General features: G+C 44.2%; 1 protein-coding gene across 1 annotated transcript in view; it reads left to right on the forward strand.

Annotated features, from left to right (window-relative positions):
- LOC142004841 (complement C4-A-like) overlaps positions 1–17,433 on the forward strand; it is an 85,267-nt gene that overhangs the window by 31,531 nt on the left and 36,303 nt on the right. Inside the window, exons 17-22 of the mRNA XM_074982525.1 lie at positions 2,694–2,897; positions 4,938–5,052; positions 5,269–5,339; positions 8,324–8,463; positions 9,327–9,539; positions 15,172–15,223. Coding sequence (XP_074838626.1) covers positions 2,694–2,897; positions 4,938–5,052; positions 5,269–5,339; positions 8,324–8,463; positions 9,327–9,539; positions 15,172–15,223 — 795 coding nt within the window. The remainder of the gene's footprint in view (positions 1–2,693; positions 2,898–4,937; positions 5,053–5,268; positions 5,340–8,323; positions 8,464–9,326; positions 9,540–15,171; positions 15,224–17,433) is intronic.

Here is a 17,433-nt window from a genome sequence, read left to right on the forward strand (position 1 = left end):
TGGAAGGAAGGGAAAGGATGGGAAGAGGAAAGCTGGATGTTGCCTGAGGAAATAGGAGATGTGTCAGTTATAGGGACAGACCCTAAACTCTGATGCATCACAGAATGTATTTAGGCTAAATCAATTCTCATTTAGAGGACATGCCAATAATAGTATGCTATTCTACTATGTCACCCATTGCGCCTGTGTTCTGCGTGTGCCGAGATTTCAGAGCAAAGCCATTTGTGAAATAGTTTTATAGTTAGGAAATGTTTTATTAATACAGTTTCTCTTTCCCTTCTGCTTCAAAGCCAGGTTGCCTTTGGCACAGTGTGCTCCAAATGACAGAGGTGTCAATGCTCTAATTATACATCATCTGAACAAAGCATTTTCAAAAATAATTTTCCCATGTGAAGGTCTGATATCTTATGACCTGTCAGTACTAAGAAACAAATGCTTTATTCCAGGTTTTCCTAACTTTCTGGAGCTATCTACTCCAGGAATAAGACTAGTGTCATGACCCACTCCTACTAAAACCTTTAACCCTCACCATGACCAGATGAAATTTTGAACCACAATCATAGCAGAGACAACAGAGCTATTAGGTTTTAAAAGTTATTTTAAAGATGTCCAAAATCATATAGATCAACCTGCTGGAAGAATCAGGCAGATTAATGGGGTTCTCTGTAATGCTGAATAGGCTATTACAATCTGAATTTCTTTTTTTATGTCTATGCAATCATGATACTTCATTTATATCTCCACCATTAAAAATAAACTTGATTTAGAGATAGGGGAATGCAAATGGGATGGGAACTCTCAAAACTGATCCTTCTAAAGCTGAGTAGTCTTCTTTAAGCAAAGTCAGAGATTTGTACTTGTGGTTAGAGAAAGCCAGTTGCAGAACGCTGACACAAGGGACGTCTGTCAATGTACCTTTTGACAGCCCAGCATGTAAACATCTTAACTGAAGGGATTTTTCCTGTTTGTGGTCATCAGAAAAACAGTCCCAGAACTGGGTCTAAAGTTCTCTGAAATGCTGACTGCTGAATTCCTGATGACTGCCAACTTGGCACCCATTCCCCTAAAGTTTTACATGAAACAAACCCTCTCCAAGTTTTAAATGAAACAGAGCTTCTCACAAGTTTCCTTGTGCTTGGGAAGGCTCATTTCTAAGTGTTCTTATGACTAGCTCTGCTCTGTTGCTTGTGCAGTGGTCATTCATATTCCACTACTACAGAGAAAAGTCCATCTTACTGAGGGGCCCCCAAATGCTTTTAACACTCCCTAACCCAAGGTTCACTCACCTTTCAAAAGCAGCGCCACCTGCTGCCACTCCTTCCCCCAGTTAGGAGCACTAGGAAGCAGTCAGAGACTTTTACATGTAATTTAAAAGGAATGTAGTGTCCCTCTTACGAGTTTTGGCCTACGAGCAGAAAATTGGGAACCAATTGTGCTCGTATAGCAAGGGATGAGTGTATTTGACTGGCTTCTGAAATGTCTTAAGCAAGCATTCTTATGGAGCAGGACTACTTATAGCAACACAAGAAATGATCAGGGCTGGCAACAGATGCTGCAGGGACCTGGGCAATGTGCAGGGCTCTGGGCTCCCCCAGAAGAGGTGTGGCCTCAGGCAGAAGGGGCTAGGCTAGAGGTAGCAGCTCTGAGCGGTGCCCAAACTGCTCTTTGCCTCCCCAGCCAGCCCTCAGGACCTCCTGGAGCACACCACACGTGGATCCAACGACAATTTAAAGGGCCTGGAGCCCTGGGCCCTTTGAAATTGCTGGGCCCTGTTATACCTGCCTGCTTCCCCACACCCAGCAGTGGCCCTGCTTGTGGGCTCAAGAAGCCTTCCAACATCAGAGATACCAGCTGAGTCATTACATTGAATTGCTAAATAGTCACTGCTCCTGTCTTTTGAAAGACGTTGTTTTCATACTTTCTTAGCCATATCACTGATACCATAGGTTGTGTCTACATGAGCACAAATCTTCGAAATAGCTATGCTAATGGCCATTTTGAAGATTACTAATGAGGCCCTGAATTGAATATTCAGCACCTCATTAGCATTAGGACACTTCCAGACACAGCGCTTCGAAAGTGTCACTTTTGAAAGCGTGTGGTTCGGCATGGCTACACAGGGGTCCTTTTCAAAAGGACCCCGCACCTTTTGAAATCCCCTTGTTCCACTCGCTGAGCTAGTAGTCAGATTACAGGTGAAGATGTCAAAGCATATGTTCACTTTATTAAGTCTTCTATTGTTTGTTCTGTGACAGCAGAAATAAAGGAGCCATATCCATGCAGAGGATGAATAATCCTGTAAATGAAACTCAAAACATTACGTGATTCTGTATAAGAAAACAAGCGTTTGAAAAATGTGTCCTAAATAAGAGTTCATCCCTGTTCTGATTCACTTCAGCTTCAGTCAGCTGATCCTGCCCCCAATGAGTTCACAGCCTGAACTTGAAGGAAAGAAAAGATTGGAAACTGTTTGGTGGAAGGATCTTTTTCTGGCTATATTTAATACCGTACAATGCCTAGCAAGATGGGGTTCTGGTTCATGATAAGGGCTCTTATGTCCTCTGTAGTAGTAATAATAATAATAATAATTAATAATAATGAATAATAATGGCATAGGTGAAGTACATAAATATGACTATCACAATATTTATCAAAGTCTCTGCAAACACTAAAGTAATGTAATTTTGTTACAGCCAACAAATACCAAGATCCTGCTCTGCGAAAGTGCTGTCATGATGGAATGAAATTAAATCCAATGCGGTTTTCTTGTGCCAAAAGACTAACTAGAGTTACTGGCTCAATAAAATGTAAAGAAACTTTCAAATACTGTTGTCAGAGGGCTCAGAAACTCCGGCAGGAGCAGGCAAAGAGGAGACTAACCACTGCACTGGCAAGAGGTAAGGATTTTTTTTTTAGTAGTATGCACTTTAAAAAAATAATTATACGCTGTCCCGTCTGGGGGAAAATGTTGTTTTAGAGCTGCAAGGCAGAGAAGAATCACATAGATAAGTATTATTCACAGGAATACATGGAACTACAATACCTGAGGCTTCTGACCTGGTATTTTCATAAAATCTATAGGGGTTTGGCACTTAATACCCAAAAAGGGAATGGCACCAAACTACAAATATAATTCAGCCAAGGACCAGTCCTGCAAGTTACTGAGCACTGACTTTGAAGATCTTGTCCTGCAATGATCTGAGCATCTGAATGTCTGCTGATTCCAGTGTTCCAATACTGCAAAGCTTTGAGTACCCACTGCCCTGGCAGTTTGTTACTCATGGTTACCAGGTAGGACATCGGTGCTCACCTTAGATTGTGAAAAGAACTGATCTTGCTTTGTCTGAAAGTCAAGCTCAGGTGCTTGGGCAGGAGCGGGCAATAATTTTTGATGGAGAAGAATTTGGAAAAAGGTCAAAGGCCTCAATCTTCCATGATATTAATGGAGGAGGTGCAGGGTCTGGGATGGAAGTTGGGTACAGAAGGGAGCTTGGGCTAAGGGACTGGGGTGCAGTGGTTCAAGTTGTGACCTGGGGCAGGATATATTGGAGTGCAAGGTCTGGGAAGGGGCATGGGTGCAGGAGGAGGGGCAGGGAGTTTGGGTTATGTGGCATCGGAGTGGAGGAGGGGGCAGAGGATTAGGATTATGTAAAGGGGGCTGAGGAGTGGGGAGAGAGAGGAGCTTGGGTGCCAGGCATAGGGACATTTACCTAAGCAACTCGTGGCCAGTAGCCCAGGTGGTCTTTCCTAAATTAAACCATCCCAATCTTTCCAGTCTTTCCCTGTGAATTTTTTCATGCCTGTAACTATTCACCTTACCTTTCTCTGACCACCATCTAATTCTTCAAAGCATTTTTGGGATCTGATGACCTCTCTTCACCTGGAATATTTTATGTGCACAAAAGGATTACCATAAACTCTCTGTTATTCATCTACACATTCCTTAGACAGCCTAACATAAGAACTGCAATACTGGGTCATACCAAAGGTCCATTTAGCCCAGTAACTTGCCTTCTGACAGTGCCCAATGCCAGATGTCCCACAGGAATGAACAGAAGAGGTAATCATCAAGTGATCCCTCCTCTGTCACTCATTCAAAATTTTGAGGAGTAAGGGGACTTCGAAGTTGCCCCGGCACTTCAAAGTAATGGCAGGTGAGCCGCAGCTTGACGCATGCAGGTCCTTCAAAGTTTAAAACTTCGAAGTTGCCGCAGGAGGGAATTTGCCTATGCACAGCAGCACTTCATTAGTAAACTCCCAACACCCTAATTATCATCCTTTCTTCAAAGGAAGGTGGTAGTGTAGACAAGCCCCCTATCTATTTGTGCAGAGGCCTAGCTGGGTCTCTAAACACTCCTGCCCTGGAAATAAACATTATCATCATTTCTTAATTAATTTCTATGTGCTTTGGCTCAAGCACCTTCAGAATCTTGCTGCTTGGTGGCACTGTATGAAATACAATCAGAGAAGTTTTTCGCATTTATCTCCATTTTGCCCCTTCTCCCCAGAATGTATCTGCTGTCACAGAAGAAGCCAATTTCATTAAACAATTCTGTGTGAAATGATTGATTTTATTCAAAGCATGACTTTTGCCACTAGTCTTCTCTCCTCCTTCTTTCATGCCCCATCTATCACAGTGGTAATGGAGAAATAACTTCTCCATTTGCAACTACAGGAGGAATTATTTTACTTTGACAGCATCTAATTCCCCAGTTTGGAAGGAAGTGTTATCCTTTTATTCTGTGTCAATCTTTAGTCATTGTCTGCTGTCTCTCTGCTTTTTTTTCAGTTTATGAGATCAAAAGCAGGCAGTCTTTTCATTCATCTATGCAGCATATTAATCCTTTTGTCTTGTCCCTCTGACAACTGATTCCTCAGATCAGTGCCAGGTGAGCAACCACAGGCATCAGAAATCACTCAAAATTTCTGTTTTCTAGTTGATCATGTTGAAGAAGAAGATGTGTTTGATGAAACTTCGATCAAGTTGCGCAGTGTCTTTCCTGAGAGCTGGTGGTGGGAGACAGTAGAAATTAAAAACCCTGGAGAACATAGGTACTGTATTATTTGTCCAGATGACTACACTTACATGTATATAAATATCCCCATAAATGTCCATGTTCTAGTTAATCTATCCCGGAGGTAGTTGGACTTGCTTGTTGTGTCTCTCCTCCACAAATAATATTTTTCTTGTCACTCTTCAAGATTTTAGGAATGAACTTGTTTTCATTGCATACATTATTCTTAACGCCTTATCTCTTGTCCCTTTAGGATGATGAATGTTATTCCTGATTCTATAACTACCTGGGAAATTCAGGCAATAAGTATTTCACCTCAAAAAGGTAAAAACCCTATTGGTTCACTCTGTACTGATGCTTGAATGTTGACAGCTTACATGCTTTCTTAAAGCTGTGTACTAGGAATCCCAACCATGCACACCCTCCTCAGGCAGCATCGACTCCACTGGCTTGGCCACGTCCACAGGATGAATGATGGAAGGATTCCAAAAGACATCCTGTATGGTGAGCTAGCCTCTGGCAAAAGACCTCCCGGACGCCCCCAGTTGTGCTACAAAGATGTCTGCAAGAGAGACCTCAGAGAGGTAGACATCGAGCTGGACAACTGGAAAGAACTAGCAGACGATCGCAGCAGATGGAGGCAGGGGTTACACAAGGGCCTTCAGAAGGGCGAGATGAGGATCAGACACCTAGCAGAGGAGAAGCGAGCGCACAGAAAGCACACTAAGGACTTGCCAGACACCCACTACATCTGCAAGAGATGCAGCAAGGACTGTCACTCTTGTGTGGGTCTTCATAGTCACAATAGATGCTGTAAATGAAGTCCTCAATTGAAACTTTAAAGGGCACGATCCATAGTCTATGCAGACTGAAGGATGCCTACTACTACTACTAACTCAGCTCAAAGTTTATGTGCCATTTGATTGTTATGTGCCACGGGGAAAGAATAGGAAGAACTGTTGTGCACCAACGCCCTAAGCTCAAGCAATAGCCGAGAAATCAGGGTTTAACACAGTTACCCCTGTACGGAGTCCATATTCTCCGTATTCTTTTTGAGAATGTGGGGTTTGTCATACCAGATCAAATGCCAGATCATTGATGTCTCCAGTCAGGCAGACTGTTTCCATATTTGCTGATCAAACTTCATGGCCTATACTTCATGGCTTCAAAAATGACAGAAAAACCCACCCTACTGATTGTTCAGCGTTAGATGTAGGAGCACAACTTCCTCCTGACTAGCTTACGGTCCTGAACAAACAGTGTGATTACCATTATCACTAATTTAGCTCGCACAACTATGGACATACGCTGCTATAAACTTTAGCTACAGAAACTTTAATTCCTAGTTTGAAAACACCAAACTGAGTGCCATTCTTGTGCATATATTGTAAAAGTTTAGCAAATTCAGGTGTCCCCCATGGCTGCCTCTTTTGAGTTTAGGTAGCCCAACGGTTTCAAATTAAACATACCTTTTAACTAAAGTGTTATTGGAGGATTGTGTGCATGGATCTTTGAGTCCATGCAAGGTTGCATTGATTCCAGCAGGGCTCTGCCACACGAAATGTCTCTTTGTAGTATCAGGACTGTAGTCATTTAAGTCTTTATTCAGCAAGGGGTTTAACATGTGCCAGATATTAAACTCCTGAATAGTCCCTGTTGGTGTAATGATTACAGTAGTGGAGCATTACTATGAAATACTCCCCAGGAAGAGTAATGGAAAAGACATTTCCTTGGAACTTGGAGCTTATAGGAATAAGGGGATTTCAATGTTTGCAGGGTCCTTTCGAAAAGGACCCCTGTGTAGACAAGCCATGTGTGAGCAAAACACGGCACTTTCAAAGTGCCACAGCCAGCAGCATGCTAATGATGCACTGAATATTCATTTCAGGGTCTCATTAGTACTCTCCAATTAGCATGGCCATTTCAAAGTTTTGCCCAAGTGTAGACACAACTGAAGAGTAGTTAGTGGATCTGCAACTTCTGTGTGCCACACAGAATACTAATTAACAGCTGCTTTCCTTTATTCAGCTCTGGATGGGGCCTGGAGCCATGCCAGGAGTAGGGGAGGGTCAGTCTGGTGCAGCCATGGCTATGTAATCTCTACCTAATACATCATGTTTGATGTATCATTATTCCTGTTTGGAAGTAGAGTTGAAATGGAGAGGAGTTAAGTGACTTGCCCAAATGTACATGGCAAGTTACTGTCAGAGTGAGAAATAGAACCTGAGATTAGAATGAGGCAGTCCCCTCAGCAACTCTGTCCACAATTCCTGAGGTAAATGCACACATGACAGATAATGCAGAGCAGCATGCTTGAGGCTGCAGCCAGGGTTGCATAGATTGCTGTGCTATAGCCTTGGGGAAAGAATCTGTTTCCTAGACTTCCATGACTTCCCAGCACCCTGGCTGAGCTTGATGCAGGATAAGTTTGAACATACGTTTCTGAAGGGCAAGAAAAAAGCACAGCTATTTGTTCATTTTAAAATGTAACGTCTTCATGAATCCCTGAGCTAGCAACACTCTAAGGGTGCATCTACACTAGCTGGCTACTTCGAAGTAGCTGGCACAACATCGAAATAGCACGTGTCGTGTCTACATGCACCGTGTGCTGTTTCGACATTGAAATCAATGTTAGGCGGTGAGACATTGAAATCGCTATTCCTAAGATGGGAATAGCTCCCTACTTCGACGTCCAATGTCTAAGTAGGTTGTGTGTAGACTATACGCGTCCTGCTACATCGAAATAGCGGGGTCCTCCATGGCGGCCATCAGCTGAGGGGTAGAGAGATGCTCTGTCCAGCCCCTGCAGGGCTCTATGGTCACCATGTGCAGCAGCCCTTAGCCCAGGGTTTCTGGCTGCTGCTGCAGCTGGGGGTCCATGCTGGGTGCATGGGGTCTGCAACCAGTTGTCGGCCCTGTGGACCTTGTGCTGTGCAGGCCAAGTGTGTTTGGGAGGGGCGCTTTTAGGGAGAGGCTTGCTCTTGCTCCAGAAGGGCTAGTCCAGCCTGTGACCCCGTCCACAGGCTTTGCTGGCCCCTTATTTCGATGGAGAGTGCTTGTGTGTGTGGACTCTCCACATTTCCTTCTGGGGCAGCTCCTTTCGATGTCCCCCATTGCTATTTCAATGTTGAACGTTGATGGCCCCAGCCCTGGAGGACATGTAGACAATACGCGTTGAAGTAGCCTATTTCGATGTTCTTACTTCGAAATAGGCTACTTCAATGTAGTGTGCTAGTGTAGATGTAGCCTAAAAAGCTAACAAACAGTGGTTTTGCTGCATCTGAATTCCAGTTTTTCTCCTCCTTCAGGTTTTTGCATAGCTGACCCTACCACCTTTAAGGTTTTCAAAGATTTTTTTGTATCAGTAAAGTTACCCTACTCGGTTAAACGGTACGAGCAATTGGAAGTAAAAGCAGTTGTCTACAACTATCTTTATGAAGATCTCCAGGTAATATTACTGTACTACATTGCTGAACTTTATGCAGTATAAATCACCCAACCACCAATCTTTACTTTCCTTGTCAAGCTTCAGCTACATTGTCTGAGTTGCTCCTCTGCGCTTTGTAGAAAGGAGCAGAGTGAAGATAAAGGGAAGAGTGTTGTATTTCCCCTGTTCCCTAAAACACTGGGGACTACTGGATAATAACATTAATGCTTATATTGCATGCTTTCAAAACAATAAACAAATATTCACTAATTTATCCTTCCATCCCTCCTGTAGGCAAGTGAGTGCAGTTAGTCCTATCTTAGAATAAACAAATCTAACCTATATGGTCCAGCTGGGAGGCAAGGTGGTCCAACAGATTAGGGCTATGTCTACACTTGCATTCCTCTTGCAGAAGGGGTATGCAAATGTGGGGAATAAAAATGCAACTGAGATGCAGATTTGCATATCTAGCACCTCATTTGCATATTCTTATTTTGAAATAGCTTCTTTCAAAAGAAGCAAACCTGTGTAGACACTGCTCTTTCGAAAGTAAACCCCATCTTCAAAAGAATCCTTCTTCCCTTTTTTATGGGAAGAAGAATTCTTTCAAAGATGGGATTTACTTTTGACAGAGCAGTGTGTACACTGTTTTTCTTCTTTTGAAAGACGCTACTTTGAAAAAAGAATATGCAAATGAGGTGCCAGATATGCAAATCTGCACCTCATTTGTATTTTCAATTTCCCTCATTTGCATACCTCTTTCAAAAGAGGAATGCGAGTGTAGACACAGCGTAGCTGTTTTTACTGTTTATGGCTATCAGAGTAGTGAGCAGTGTTGTGATAAACATTACCACAAACATTTCCTCATTTTCCTGTTTTGTTAGGTTACAGTGAAGATGCTCACAGTGGAGGGTGTGTGCAGTGCAGAGACATCAAAAAAGGATGTGGAACAGAAACTCACTGCTAAGGGAAACTCAGCAGTGCCTGTGTATTTCTCAATAGTTCCACTGGTTGTTGGGGAAATTCCAATTACTATTTCTGCTTTTGATCCAAAATCTGGGCACAGTGATAGTGTTAAGAAGAACCTCAAAGTCGTGGTAAGTATAATGGCATTTAATCAGCTCAGCTGTGGAGCAGGAGTTTATAGTTCCATTTCTGTTTGTTTGTTTCATTAAATATCTACACAATTATGTGTATGGAACTCTCAGGAAGAAAATAGCGCTGGAAAATGGTGACTAGAATGCATGTAGGACGGAGAAGAAACTTCATTCTCGTATTGATTTACGATTACAATTACATGGTATAAGGTTCATGCACAACTGAGTCAAAAAAACATACAAAGTTGTCGATGGTTTGTAATCAAGCTGGAAGGGCATATGAAGTGGGGGTCCTGTAGGGAACTGTTCTTTGTCTGGTTCAGCTCAATATCTGAAGGTTCAGCATTTCAAGCAGATCTAGACAAGTAATTATTCTCTTCATTTGGCACTGGTGAGGCAACATCTGGAATATTGTGTCCAGTTTTGGGCCCCCGAGTATAAAAAGGATGTGGATTTACTGGAGCAGGTTCAGCGAAGGGCAACAAAAATGATTGAGGGTCTGGAGCCCAAGACCTATGAGGACAGGCTGAGGGATTTGGGCTTGTTTAGTTTACAGAAGAGAAGACTTCGAGGTGATTTAATAGCAGCCTTCACCTTCCTGAAGGGGAGCTCTAAAAAGGAGGGTGAGAAACTGTTCTCAGTGGTGTCAGATGGCAGAACATGGAGTAATAGTCTGAAGTTGAAGAGGGAAGGGTGTAGGTTAGATATTAGGAAAAACTACTTCACCAGGCGGGTGGTGAAGCATTGGAATGCATTGCCTACAGAGGTGGTGGATTTTCCATCCCTCGAGGTTTTTAAGTCGCGGCTGGACAAGGTCCTGGCTGGGAAGACTTAGTGGGGATTGATCCTGCTTGAAGCAGGGGGCTGGACTAGACGACCCCCTGAGGTCCCTTCCAGCCCTGTTATTCTGTGATTCTGTGATCTTCGTAAATGATTTGGATAATGGCAGACAGAGTATGATTATAAAGTCTGCGGATGATGCCAAGCTGGGAGGGGTTGCATGCACTTTGTAGGTTTAGAGTTTAAAATGACCTTAACAAACTGAAGAAGTGGTATAAAGTATGCAGGATGAAATTCAGTAAGAACAAATGCCAAGTACACTCATCCCTCGTTAAATGAGTACTTTACTAACGAGTACTCGCTTCAACAAGAGACACGTTTCCTTACCTTTGTTCACACTATAAGTGAACTCCCCTGCTAATACGAGGCTAATCCCCTCCCCCAGCTCCAACCTGCCATAGTCTGACTCCCCACCAGCTATGCAGCTCCAACCCGTGGCAGCCTGACCTACACCTCTTCGTGGCAGCCTGATCCCCCTGTACCTCTGCTGGCCCCATGGCAGCCCGCCCCCGCCCCCCCCCCCGCTCTCTGCTGCCCCGCAGCAGCCTGATCCCCCTGTCCTCCTCTGGCCCTGTGACAGCCTGATGCCCCGTACCTCTGTTGGCCCCGCGGCAGCCTGATCGCCCTTGTACCTCTGACGCCCCATGGCAGCATGATCCCCCTGCCCTCCACCACTCTTGGCAGCAAGACCCTCTGCTCTCCACTGGCCCCGCAGCAGCTTGGTCCCCACCCACCCCGCCAGCCCCGCAGACTGACCCCGGGGCAGCCTGACCCCTGCCTCCCCTCCCCGCCAGCCTGATAGACCTAACCCTGACCCCTCCCACACCACCCTGTCGGACCCAGCTGGTCACCAGGTTTTAACCCTTTCTCCCACTCATGGCCCCAAACTGTCCTCAGCCTTTAGCCCTCTCCAGCCACCCAGCTCAAGGTTCACTTACCTTTCAAAAGCAGCACCACCTGCTGCCACTCCTTCGCCGAGCTCTAGGAACCAATCAGAGACGTTTATGTATATTTTAATGGTCATTTAGTGTCCCTCTTATGAGTTTTCGCCAACGAGCACAAATTTGGGAATCAATTGTGCTCGTAGAGCGAGGGATGAGTGTACTACACTTTGGAAAGAATAGTCTATTGAACAAGCAAAGAACAGGAAATGATTGCCTAGGAAGGAGTACTGCAGAAAAGGGTTTGAAAGTTATAGTGTATCACAAACTGAGTATGAGCCAACAATCTAATACTATTGCAAAAAGAAAGAAAACATCATTCTGGAATGTATTAGCAAGACTGTATAAGGAAGACATGAGAAATAATTCTTCTGTTCTATTCAACAGTGATGAGGCCTCAAATGGAATCTGTGTCTAGTTCTGGGCACCATGCCTTAGAAAAGATGTAGTTAAATTAGAAAAAGTCTACTGGAGAGCAACAAAAATGATTCAAGTTCTAGAAAACATGAGCTACCTGGAAAGATTGGAAAAAGTGGGTTTGTTTAGTTGAAGCACTGAGGACTAGCAAGAAGTATTGGGCTTAAGTTACAGCAGGGGAGATTTAGTTTAGCCATTAGGAAAAACTTGCTACAAGTAAGGGTAGTCAGAACCATCCTGCCCATGGGATGGTTCAGGACAGCTGTCCCAAGCCCTACACTTTGTTGGGGCCCTGGGCAGCCTGGAGATTATTGGGAGGTGGTGCTATCTATAGGGGCTGGGCTCACCCCTGCACTCACCAACAGTGGTGGGAGCTGTAGGAAGTGGAGTGACCCAGCCCCAGACTACTCTGCCATCTTCCAGCAGGGTTGTTCCACTTCACTGCACTGGTGGAAAGCAGAGCAACCCAGCCCACTACACTCGCCCCAGTGATGTGGCAGAGTGCTGGCTCTGGGAAACACAATAGGCTGGGGACAGGTTGCTCTGCTTCCTGCTGCTGTGGTGACGATGGGGAGACCCTGACCCCTGCTGCTGGTCCTAGCACCTCCCTGCCCCCGTAATCCCCTGGGTCACATTGCTCAAGGGAGGAGGCTTGGAATGAAGGTGCAATGGGGGTGAGAGGGGACAAAAGCAGGGATGGGAAGAGCTGGGGGGAAGGAAGGTGCCTGGAGTAGAGGGGAGGGTTGTCTCAGCACCTCTCCTGCCTCCCACAGGGATAGCATTGAAGATAGTTATGCACTGGAACAAATTATTTACAGAGACTTGGAATCCCCATCCTTGGAGACTTTTAAGAACTCTCTAGACAAACACCTGTCTGGGATAGTCTAGATAATACTTAGTCCTGCCTCAGTGCGGGGCACGGGGCTATAACACCTATCAATGTCTCGTCTAGTCCTACATATCTATGAGTCTACGATTAGAGGAGGTATAAAGAGCTTACTACTGAATTATCCTGAGGAAGAGACAAGGTCACTACCTCTGATGTAGCTCAAACAATGCCCCTCTGATTACTTGTCTGCTTTTAAAGGATGAGTCTACCTGCTATGGCAGCCATCAGAAGAGTGGCCTACCAGACCATTCAGTCACAGTTGGTTGGAAAGCAGTGTTGGCCTAATTAGTCCCTGACCTCTACAGAGGTTGTATATAGGGCTGCATATTCAAGTGGGAGGTTCTTTTTCCCTCTATGAGCCTTTGGCTGATGATTTCTGTGGTATTCACCCACCTATATAGAACATTTGTGATAGTGGTAATACCTAGTAAAAATAGCATTTAGCCCTGATGCTTCCTAGTCAGCATTAATAGTTGTAAGGTGAAGGAGCAGACCAGAAAAGAAAGCTGCCTAAGGCCAGTCTTTAATCTCACTGCTTCCTCTACTAAAGGTGTGTTGGGGAGAATCTTCAAAACTCAGCCTATCTCAGGGTTCCCAAAGGAAGATCCTTTGGGCAACCTACCAGGAGCCTGAGACCACATATAATTTACATATATGATACTGATTCTGGCTGCTCTCACCATTAATAAGGGAGTGCAACTTCACAGATCAAAATAAAGCACTGTGTGTTGGGAACCTGTAGTCTCTACTGGCCACATCTCCATTGAAATGAAGGCAGCCTGTACTATTTATTAACTTATTTATATGTTCACTGCTAAAAACATGCTTGGTGCTGTGCAAAAAACAAAGATAAAGCCAGTGCCTGTCTCAAGAAATTTCTAAAAGGGTGCATCTACATCTACATCTACACTTGCATTCCTCTTTCAAAAGAGGTATGCAAAGGAAGTAAACAAAAATGCAAATGAGGTACAAATTTGCATATTTGGCATCTCATTTGCATATTCTAATTTTAAAAGAGCTTCTTTCAAAAGAAGAAAGCCAGTGTAGACGCTGCTGTTTCAAAAGTAAAACCCATCTTTGAAAGAATCCTTCTTCCCATTAAATGAAGGGAAGAAGGATTCTTTCAAAGATGGGTTTACTTTCGAAAGAGCAGCATCTACACTGGCTTTCTTCTTTCAAAAGAAGCTCTTTCAAAATTAGAATATGCAAATGAGGTACCAAATATTCAAATTATACCTCATTTGCATTTTGGTTTACCTCATTTGCATGCCTCTTTTGAAAGAGGAACACCCAAAGACGGACATGGAGATGGAAGAAACTGGGAACTCAGGAAGGAAAACATTAATTTATGACAACTTTCTGCCTCCTTGGTGGAAAAAGCACGTGCTGGGCCTCTGTGTTCTTCATTACTTCAGCATCGAAACAGGAAGTCTGGGGCTGAGCAAGGAACTGAAACTGGCTCCCCCAAAACCTAGGTTAGCACCCTTCTTAATGGGCCACCCTTTGTAGGGATAATGCCCAGAATATAGTTTTAACAAACAACCCAGAATTCCGCAGTGTCATGATAACAAGGGCCGCAGTTCAGTTAGTGGGATCAAGAATATTGACACTTTACTATCTTATCACTCACATCCAGGTCATTAGTTGTCTCAGCTGTAACTTCTATGAGTTTTCTATAGTCAGCATCCTTCAGTTATTATTTTTAAATAATTGATTAAAAGGAAATGACCCCAATCCCAGACAAGCTTTTACAATGACACTTTGCTCTATAGTGTCTGTGTAAAACTGAGGCCTCCTTTGGACTATTGAGGTGGATTTCACTTGCTAAAAATAAATATTAAAGCTTCGCATTTTTACTGTGTCTACACTTGCATTCCTCTTTTGAAAGAGGCATGCAAATGAGGTAAATTGAAAATGCAAATGAGGTGCAGATTTACATCTCTGATACATCATTTGCATATTCTTCTTTAGAAAGAGCTTCTTTCAAAAGAAGAAAAGCAGTGTAGGTGCAGCTCTTTCAAAAGTAAACCCCATCTTTGAAAGAACCCATCTTCCCTTTTTTTTATGGGAAAATGGGTTCTTTTGAAGATGGGGTTTACTGAGCCTCACCTACACTGCTTTTCTTCTTTCAAAAGAAGCTCTTATGAAAGAAGAATATGCAAATGAGGCAACAGATATGCAAATCTATTCCTCATTTGCATTTTCAATTTCCCATATTTGCGTGCCTGTTTTGAAAGAGGAATGCTAATATAGACACAGCCTTCTTGTTTTGTCTAGTAAAACATTTCATCTGAAAAAAGGGTACCTTTTCTATCAAAAAAAACCTAGTAGAAATCAGTAATGAGTTAAACTAATATATGTATGAACTTGAATGCTGACTCTAAGTAGCTTTTGTTGTATTTATTCAGAAATCTCTATCCACGTGAAATTATTGCTGCTCTCTACTTGTCCACTGTTATGTAAGAGACTATGAATTTTTAGCAGTCAAGTCCTCAGGATGTAATAATTTGCAGTGGGGTTGACTTCTCTTTTCTTTATTGTGCAGAGTGAAGGCATTTTACAGACAGAAGAAGAGACTATTTGCCTTAATAATAATAGTAAGTTAAAAGCAGGTCTTTATTTTTGTAAGATTTCCCCATTTTTAGTTAGCGTTCTGATTTCAAAATGCTTTGCAACCATCTAGACTAATAGGATGAGAGGAACTCCCAGACTGGATCAAATTCAAGGCTCATATATTTCTGTATTCTGTCTCTGACAGTGGCAAGCACCAGACACTTCATAGGAATGTATAAGAACCTTATTTAAAGGGCTATTCCTGTCACCATGCTGTGGTACATGCCACAAGACATAGGGCGAAGAAGAACAATGCTGGTGGCAGTAAAGGCATCAGAAGTGTTCCTGAGTTATAGATAATGGTAACAGGCCATAAATCCAGTGGATCTGTTCAGTCCATGATTTTTAATATCTCGCAAAAGTGCGAGTTTCAGCTCCTGGGCTCATCTTTGGAAGATGTTGCATGGATTTTCTTTCAGGATGAGGAGAGGTGTGATCTAGAGTGATTGATTTATGAAAAGTATTCACTCATGGTTGATATAGTGTTTTTGTCTCTTATCGGCTACGTCTACACTAGCCCCAAACTTCGAAATGGCCACGCAAATGGCCATTTCGAAGTTTACTAATGAAGCGCTGAAATGCATATTCAGTGCTTCATTAGCATGAGGGTGGCCACAGCACTTCGAAATTGATGCGCCTCGCCGCCGCGCGGCTTGTCGTGACAGGGATCCTTTTCGAAAGGACCCTGCCTACTTCGAAGTCCCCTTATTCCCATGAGCTGATGGGAATAAGGGGACTTCGAAGTAGGCGGGGTCCTTTTGAAAAGAAGCCCCGTCAGGACGACCCTCGCAGCGCGAGGCACGTCAATTTCGAAGTGCCGTGGCCACCCGCATGCTAATGAAGCGCTGAATATGCATTTCAGTGCTTCATTAGTAAACTTCAAAATGCCCATTTGCGTGGCCATTTCAAAGTTTGGGGCTAGTGTAGACATGGCCATCATTTCCTGTGTGAGTTCATCCAAGAGCCTGGTGATTATCAAGTTTCTCCTTCACAGCTGTTGTTGGGACATTTAGTGAACTGTATGACATAGCCTATATGTCATGATAGGCATGTGTAGGGCCTCAGCATCTTGAAGGGCATTTTCTGATGGATATTGGTCAGTGCTGACTGGTGATGGGGGCACCAGTGGGAGGAGGGACCACCCCCTGCACGCACCGGAACCAGTGCAGCACTGACAGTGAGTGCGCAGAAGAATAGAGAGGGGGTGCACATGAACCCCTCACGCATCCTCCCATGCATCGCCCTGATTGATTCCTGTTATAGTTGTCTGCGCAGAGCTGGGAGAGCACACAGGCATTGGTCATTGCAGCAACGGAAATATGTCTGTAAGTTTTGTGTCTGGTGCCACTTGGAGCTGGGATGTCCTGGTCTGCAGGGAGCTTGCATCTGAGGATTACCTAGGAGATTCTGGGGGTCATTTGAAGGCCAGAAGAGGGGATTCAGGAAAGATTTATTTTAGGGCTTGGATTCCATCACCTATGTGTTGTGTCTGTCTCATGAGATGCCATATGGTTTGAGTGTGAGGTGGTAGGTGACAGCTAGGGGAGTTTGGTTGAAGGCCAGGTTATGTACGTACGAAAGTAGCTTTCTTTCAGGGCATTGGGGTGGCCTGGTGCATGACGTAATCTACTCTGGTGGAGAAGTTCACTGTGAGACTTGCATCACCAGGGAACTATTATCCTTTTGCTGTCATCAGATGATCTACTGAGAATAATTCATCCATATTTTTCTGCATCCCTGAGCCCTTTTTAAAATCCCACACAACTAGTGAGCAGTCAACGAGTTTCTCATGTTAACGCTTAATGTCCCAGAAAGAGAGAGACACTCACTTTGGTCCCTTTGTGCTCCAGCCCCACTGGATGGGAGAGCACCATGGCTCCAGGCGTTCCCCCAGGGCTGGACTAACTTTTTTAGAGGCCTAGGACTTGCAGATTTTGTGAGTACCCACCCAGGCTCTGGGGTGGGGACAAAATGAGGAGTTCAGTGAGTGTGAGGATGCTTCTTGGGAGCAGGCTGGGGATGAGGGTGCAGGGTCTGGGTAGGAGGCAGGGTGCAGGAGTGGCCTGGGGGTGGGTGAGCAGGGTCTGGGCAGGGGGAGGGGTGCCTGAATGGGCTGGGGTGGGATCTCAATGGGAGATAGGGTGCAGGAGCAAGCTGGCAGTAGGGGAGCAGAATCTGGCTGGGAGGACACAGA

This window comes from Carettochelys insculpta, chromosome 1 (genome assembly GCF_033958435.1).
Source record: "Carettochelys insculpta isolate YL-2023 chromosome 1, ASM3395843v1, whole genome shotgun sequence".
NCBI lineage: Eukaryota > Metazoa > Chordata > Testudines > Carettochelyidae > Carettochelys > Carettochelys insculpta.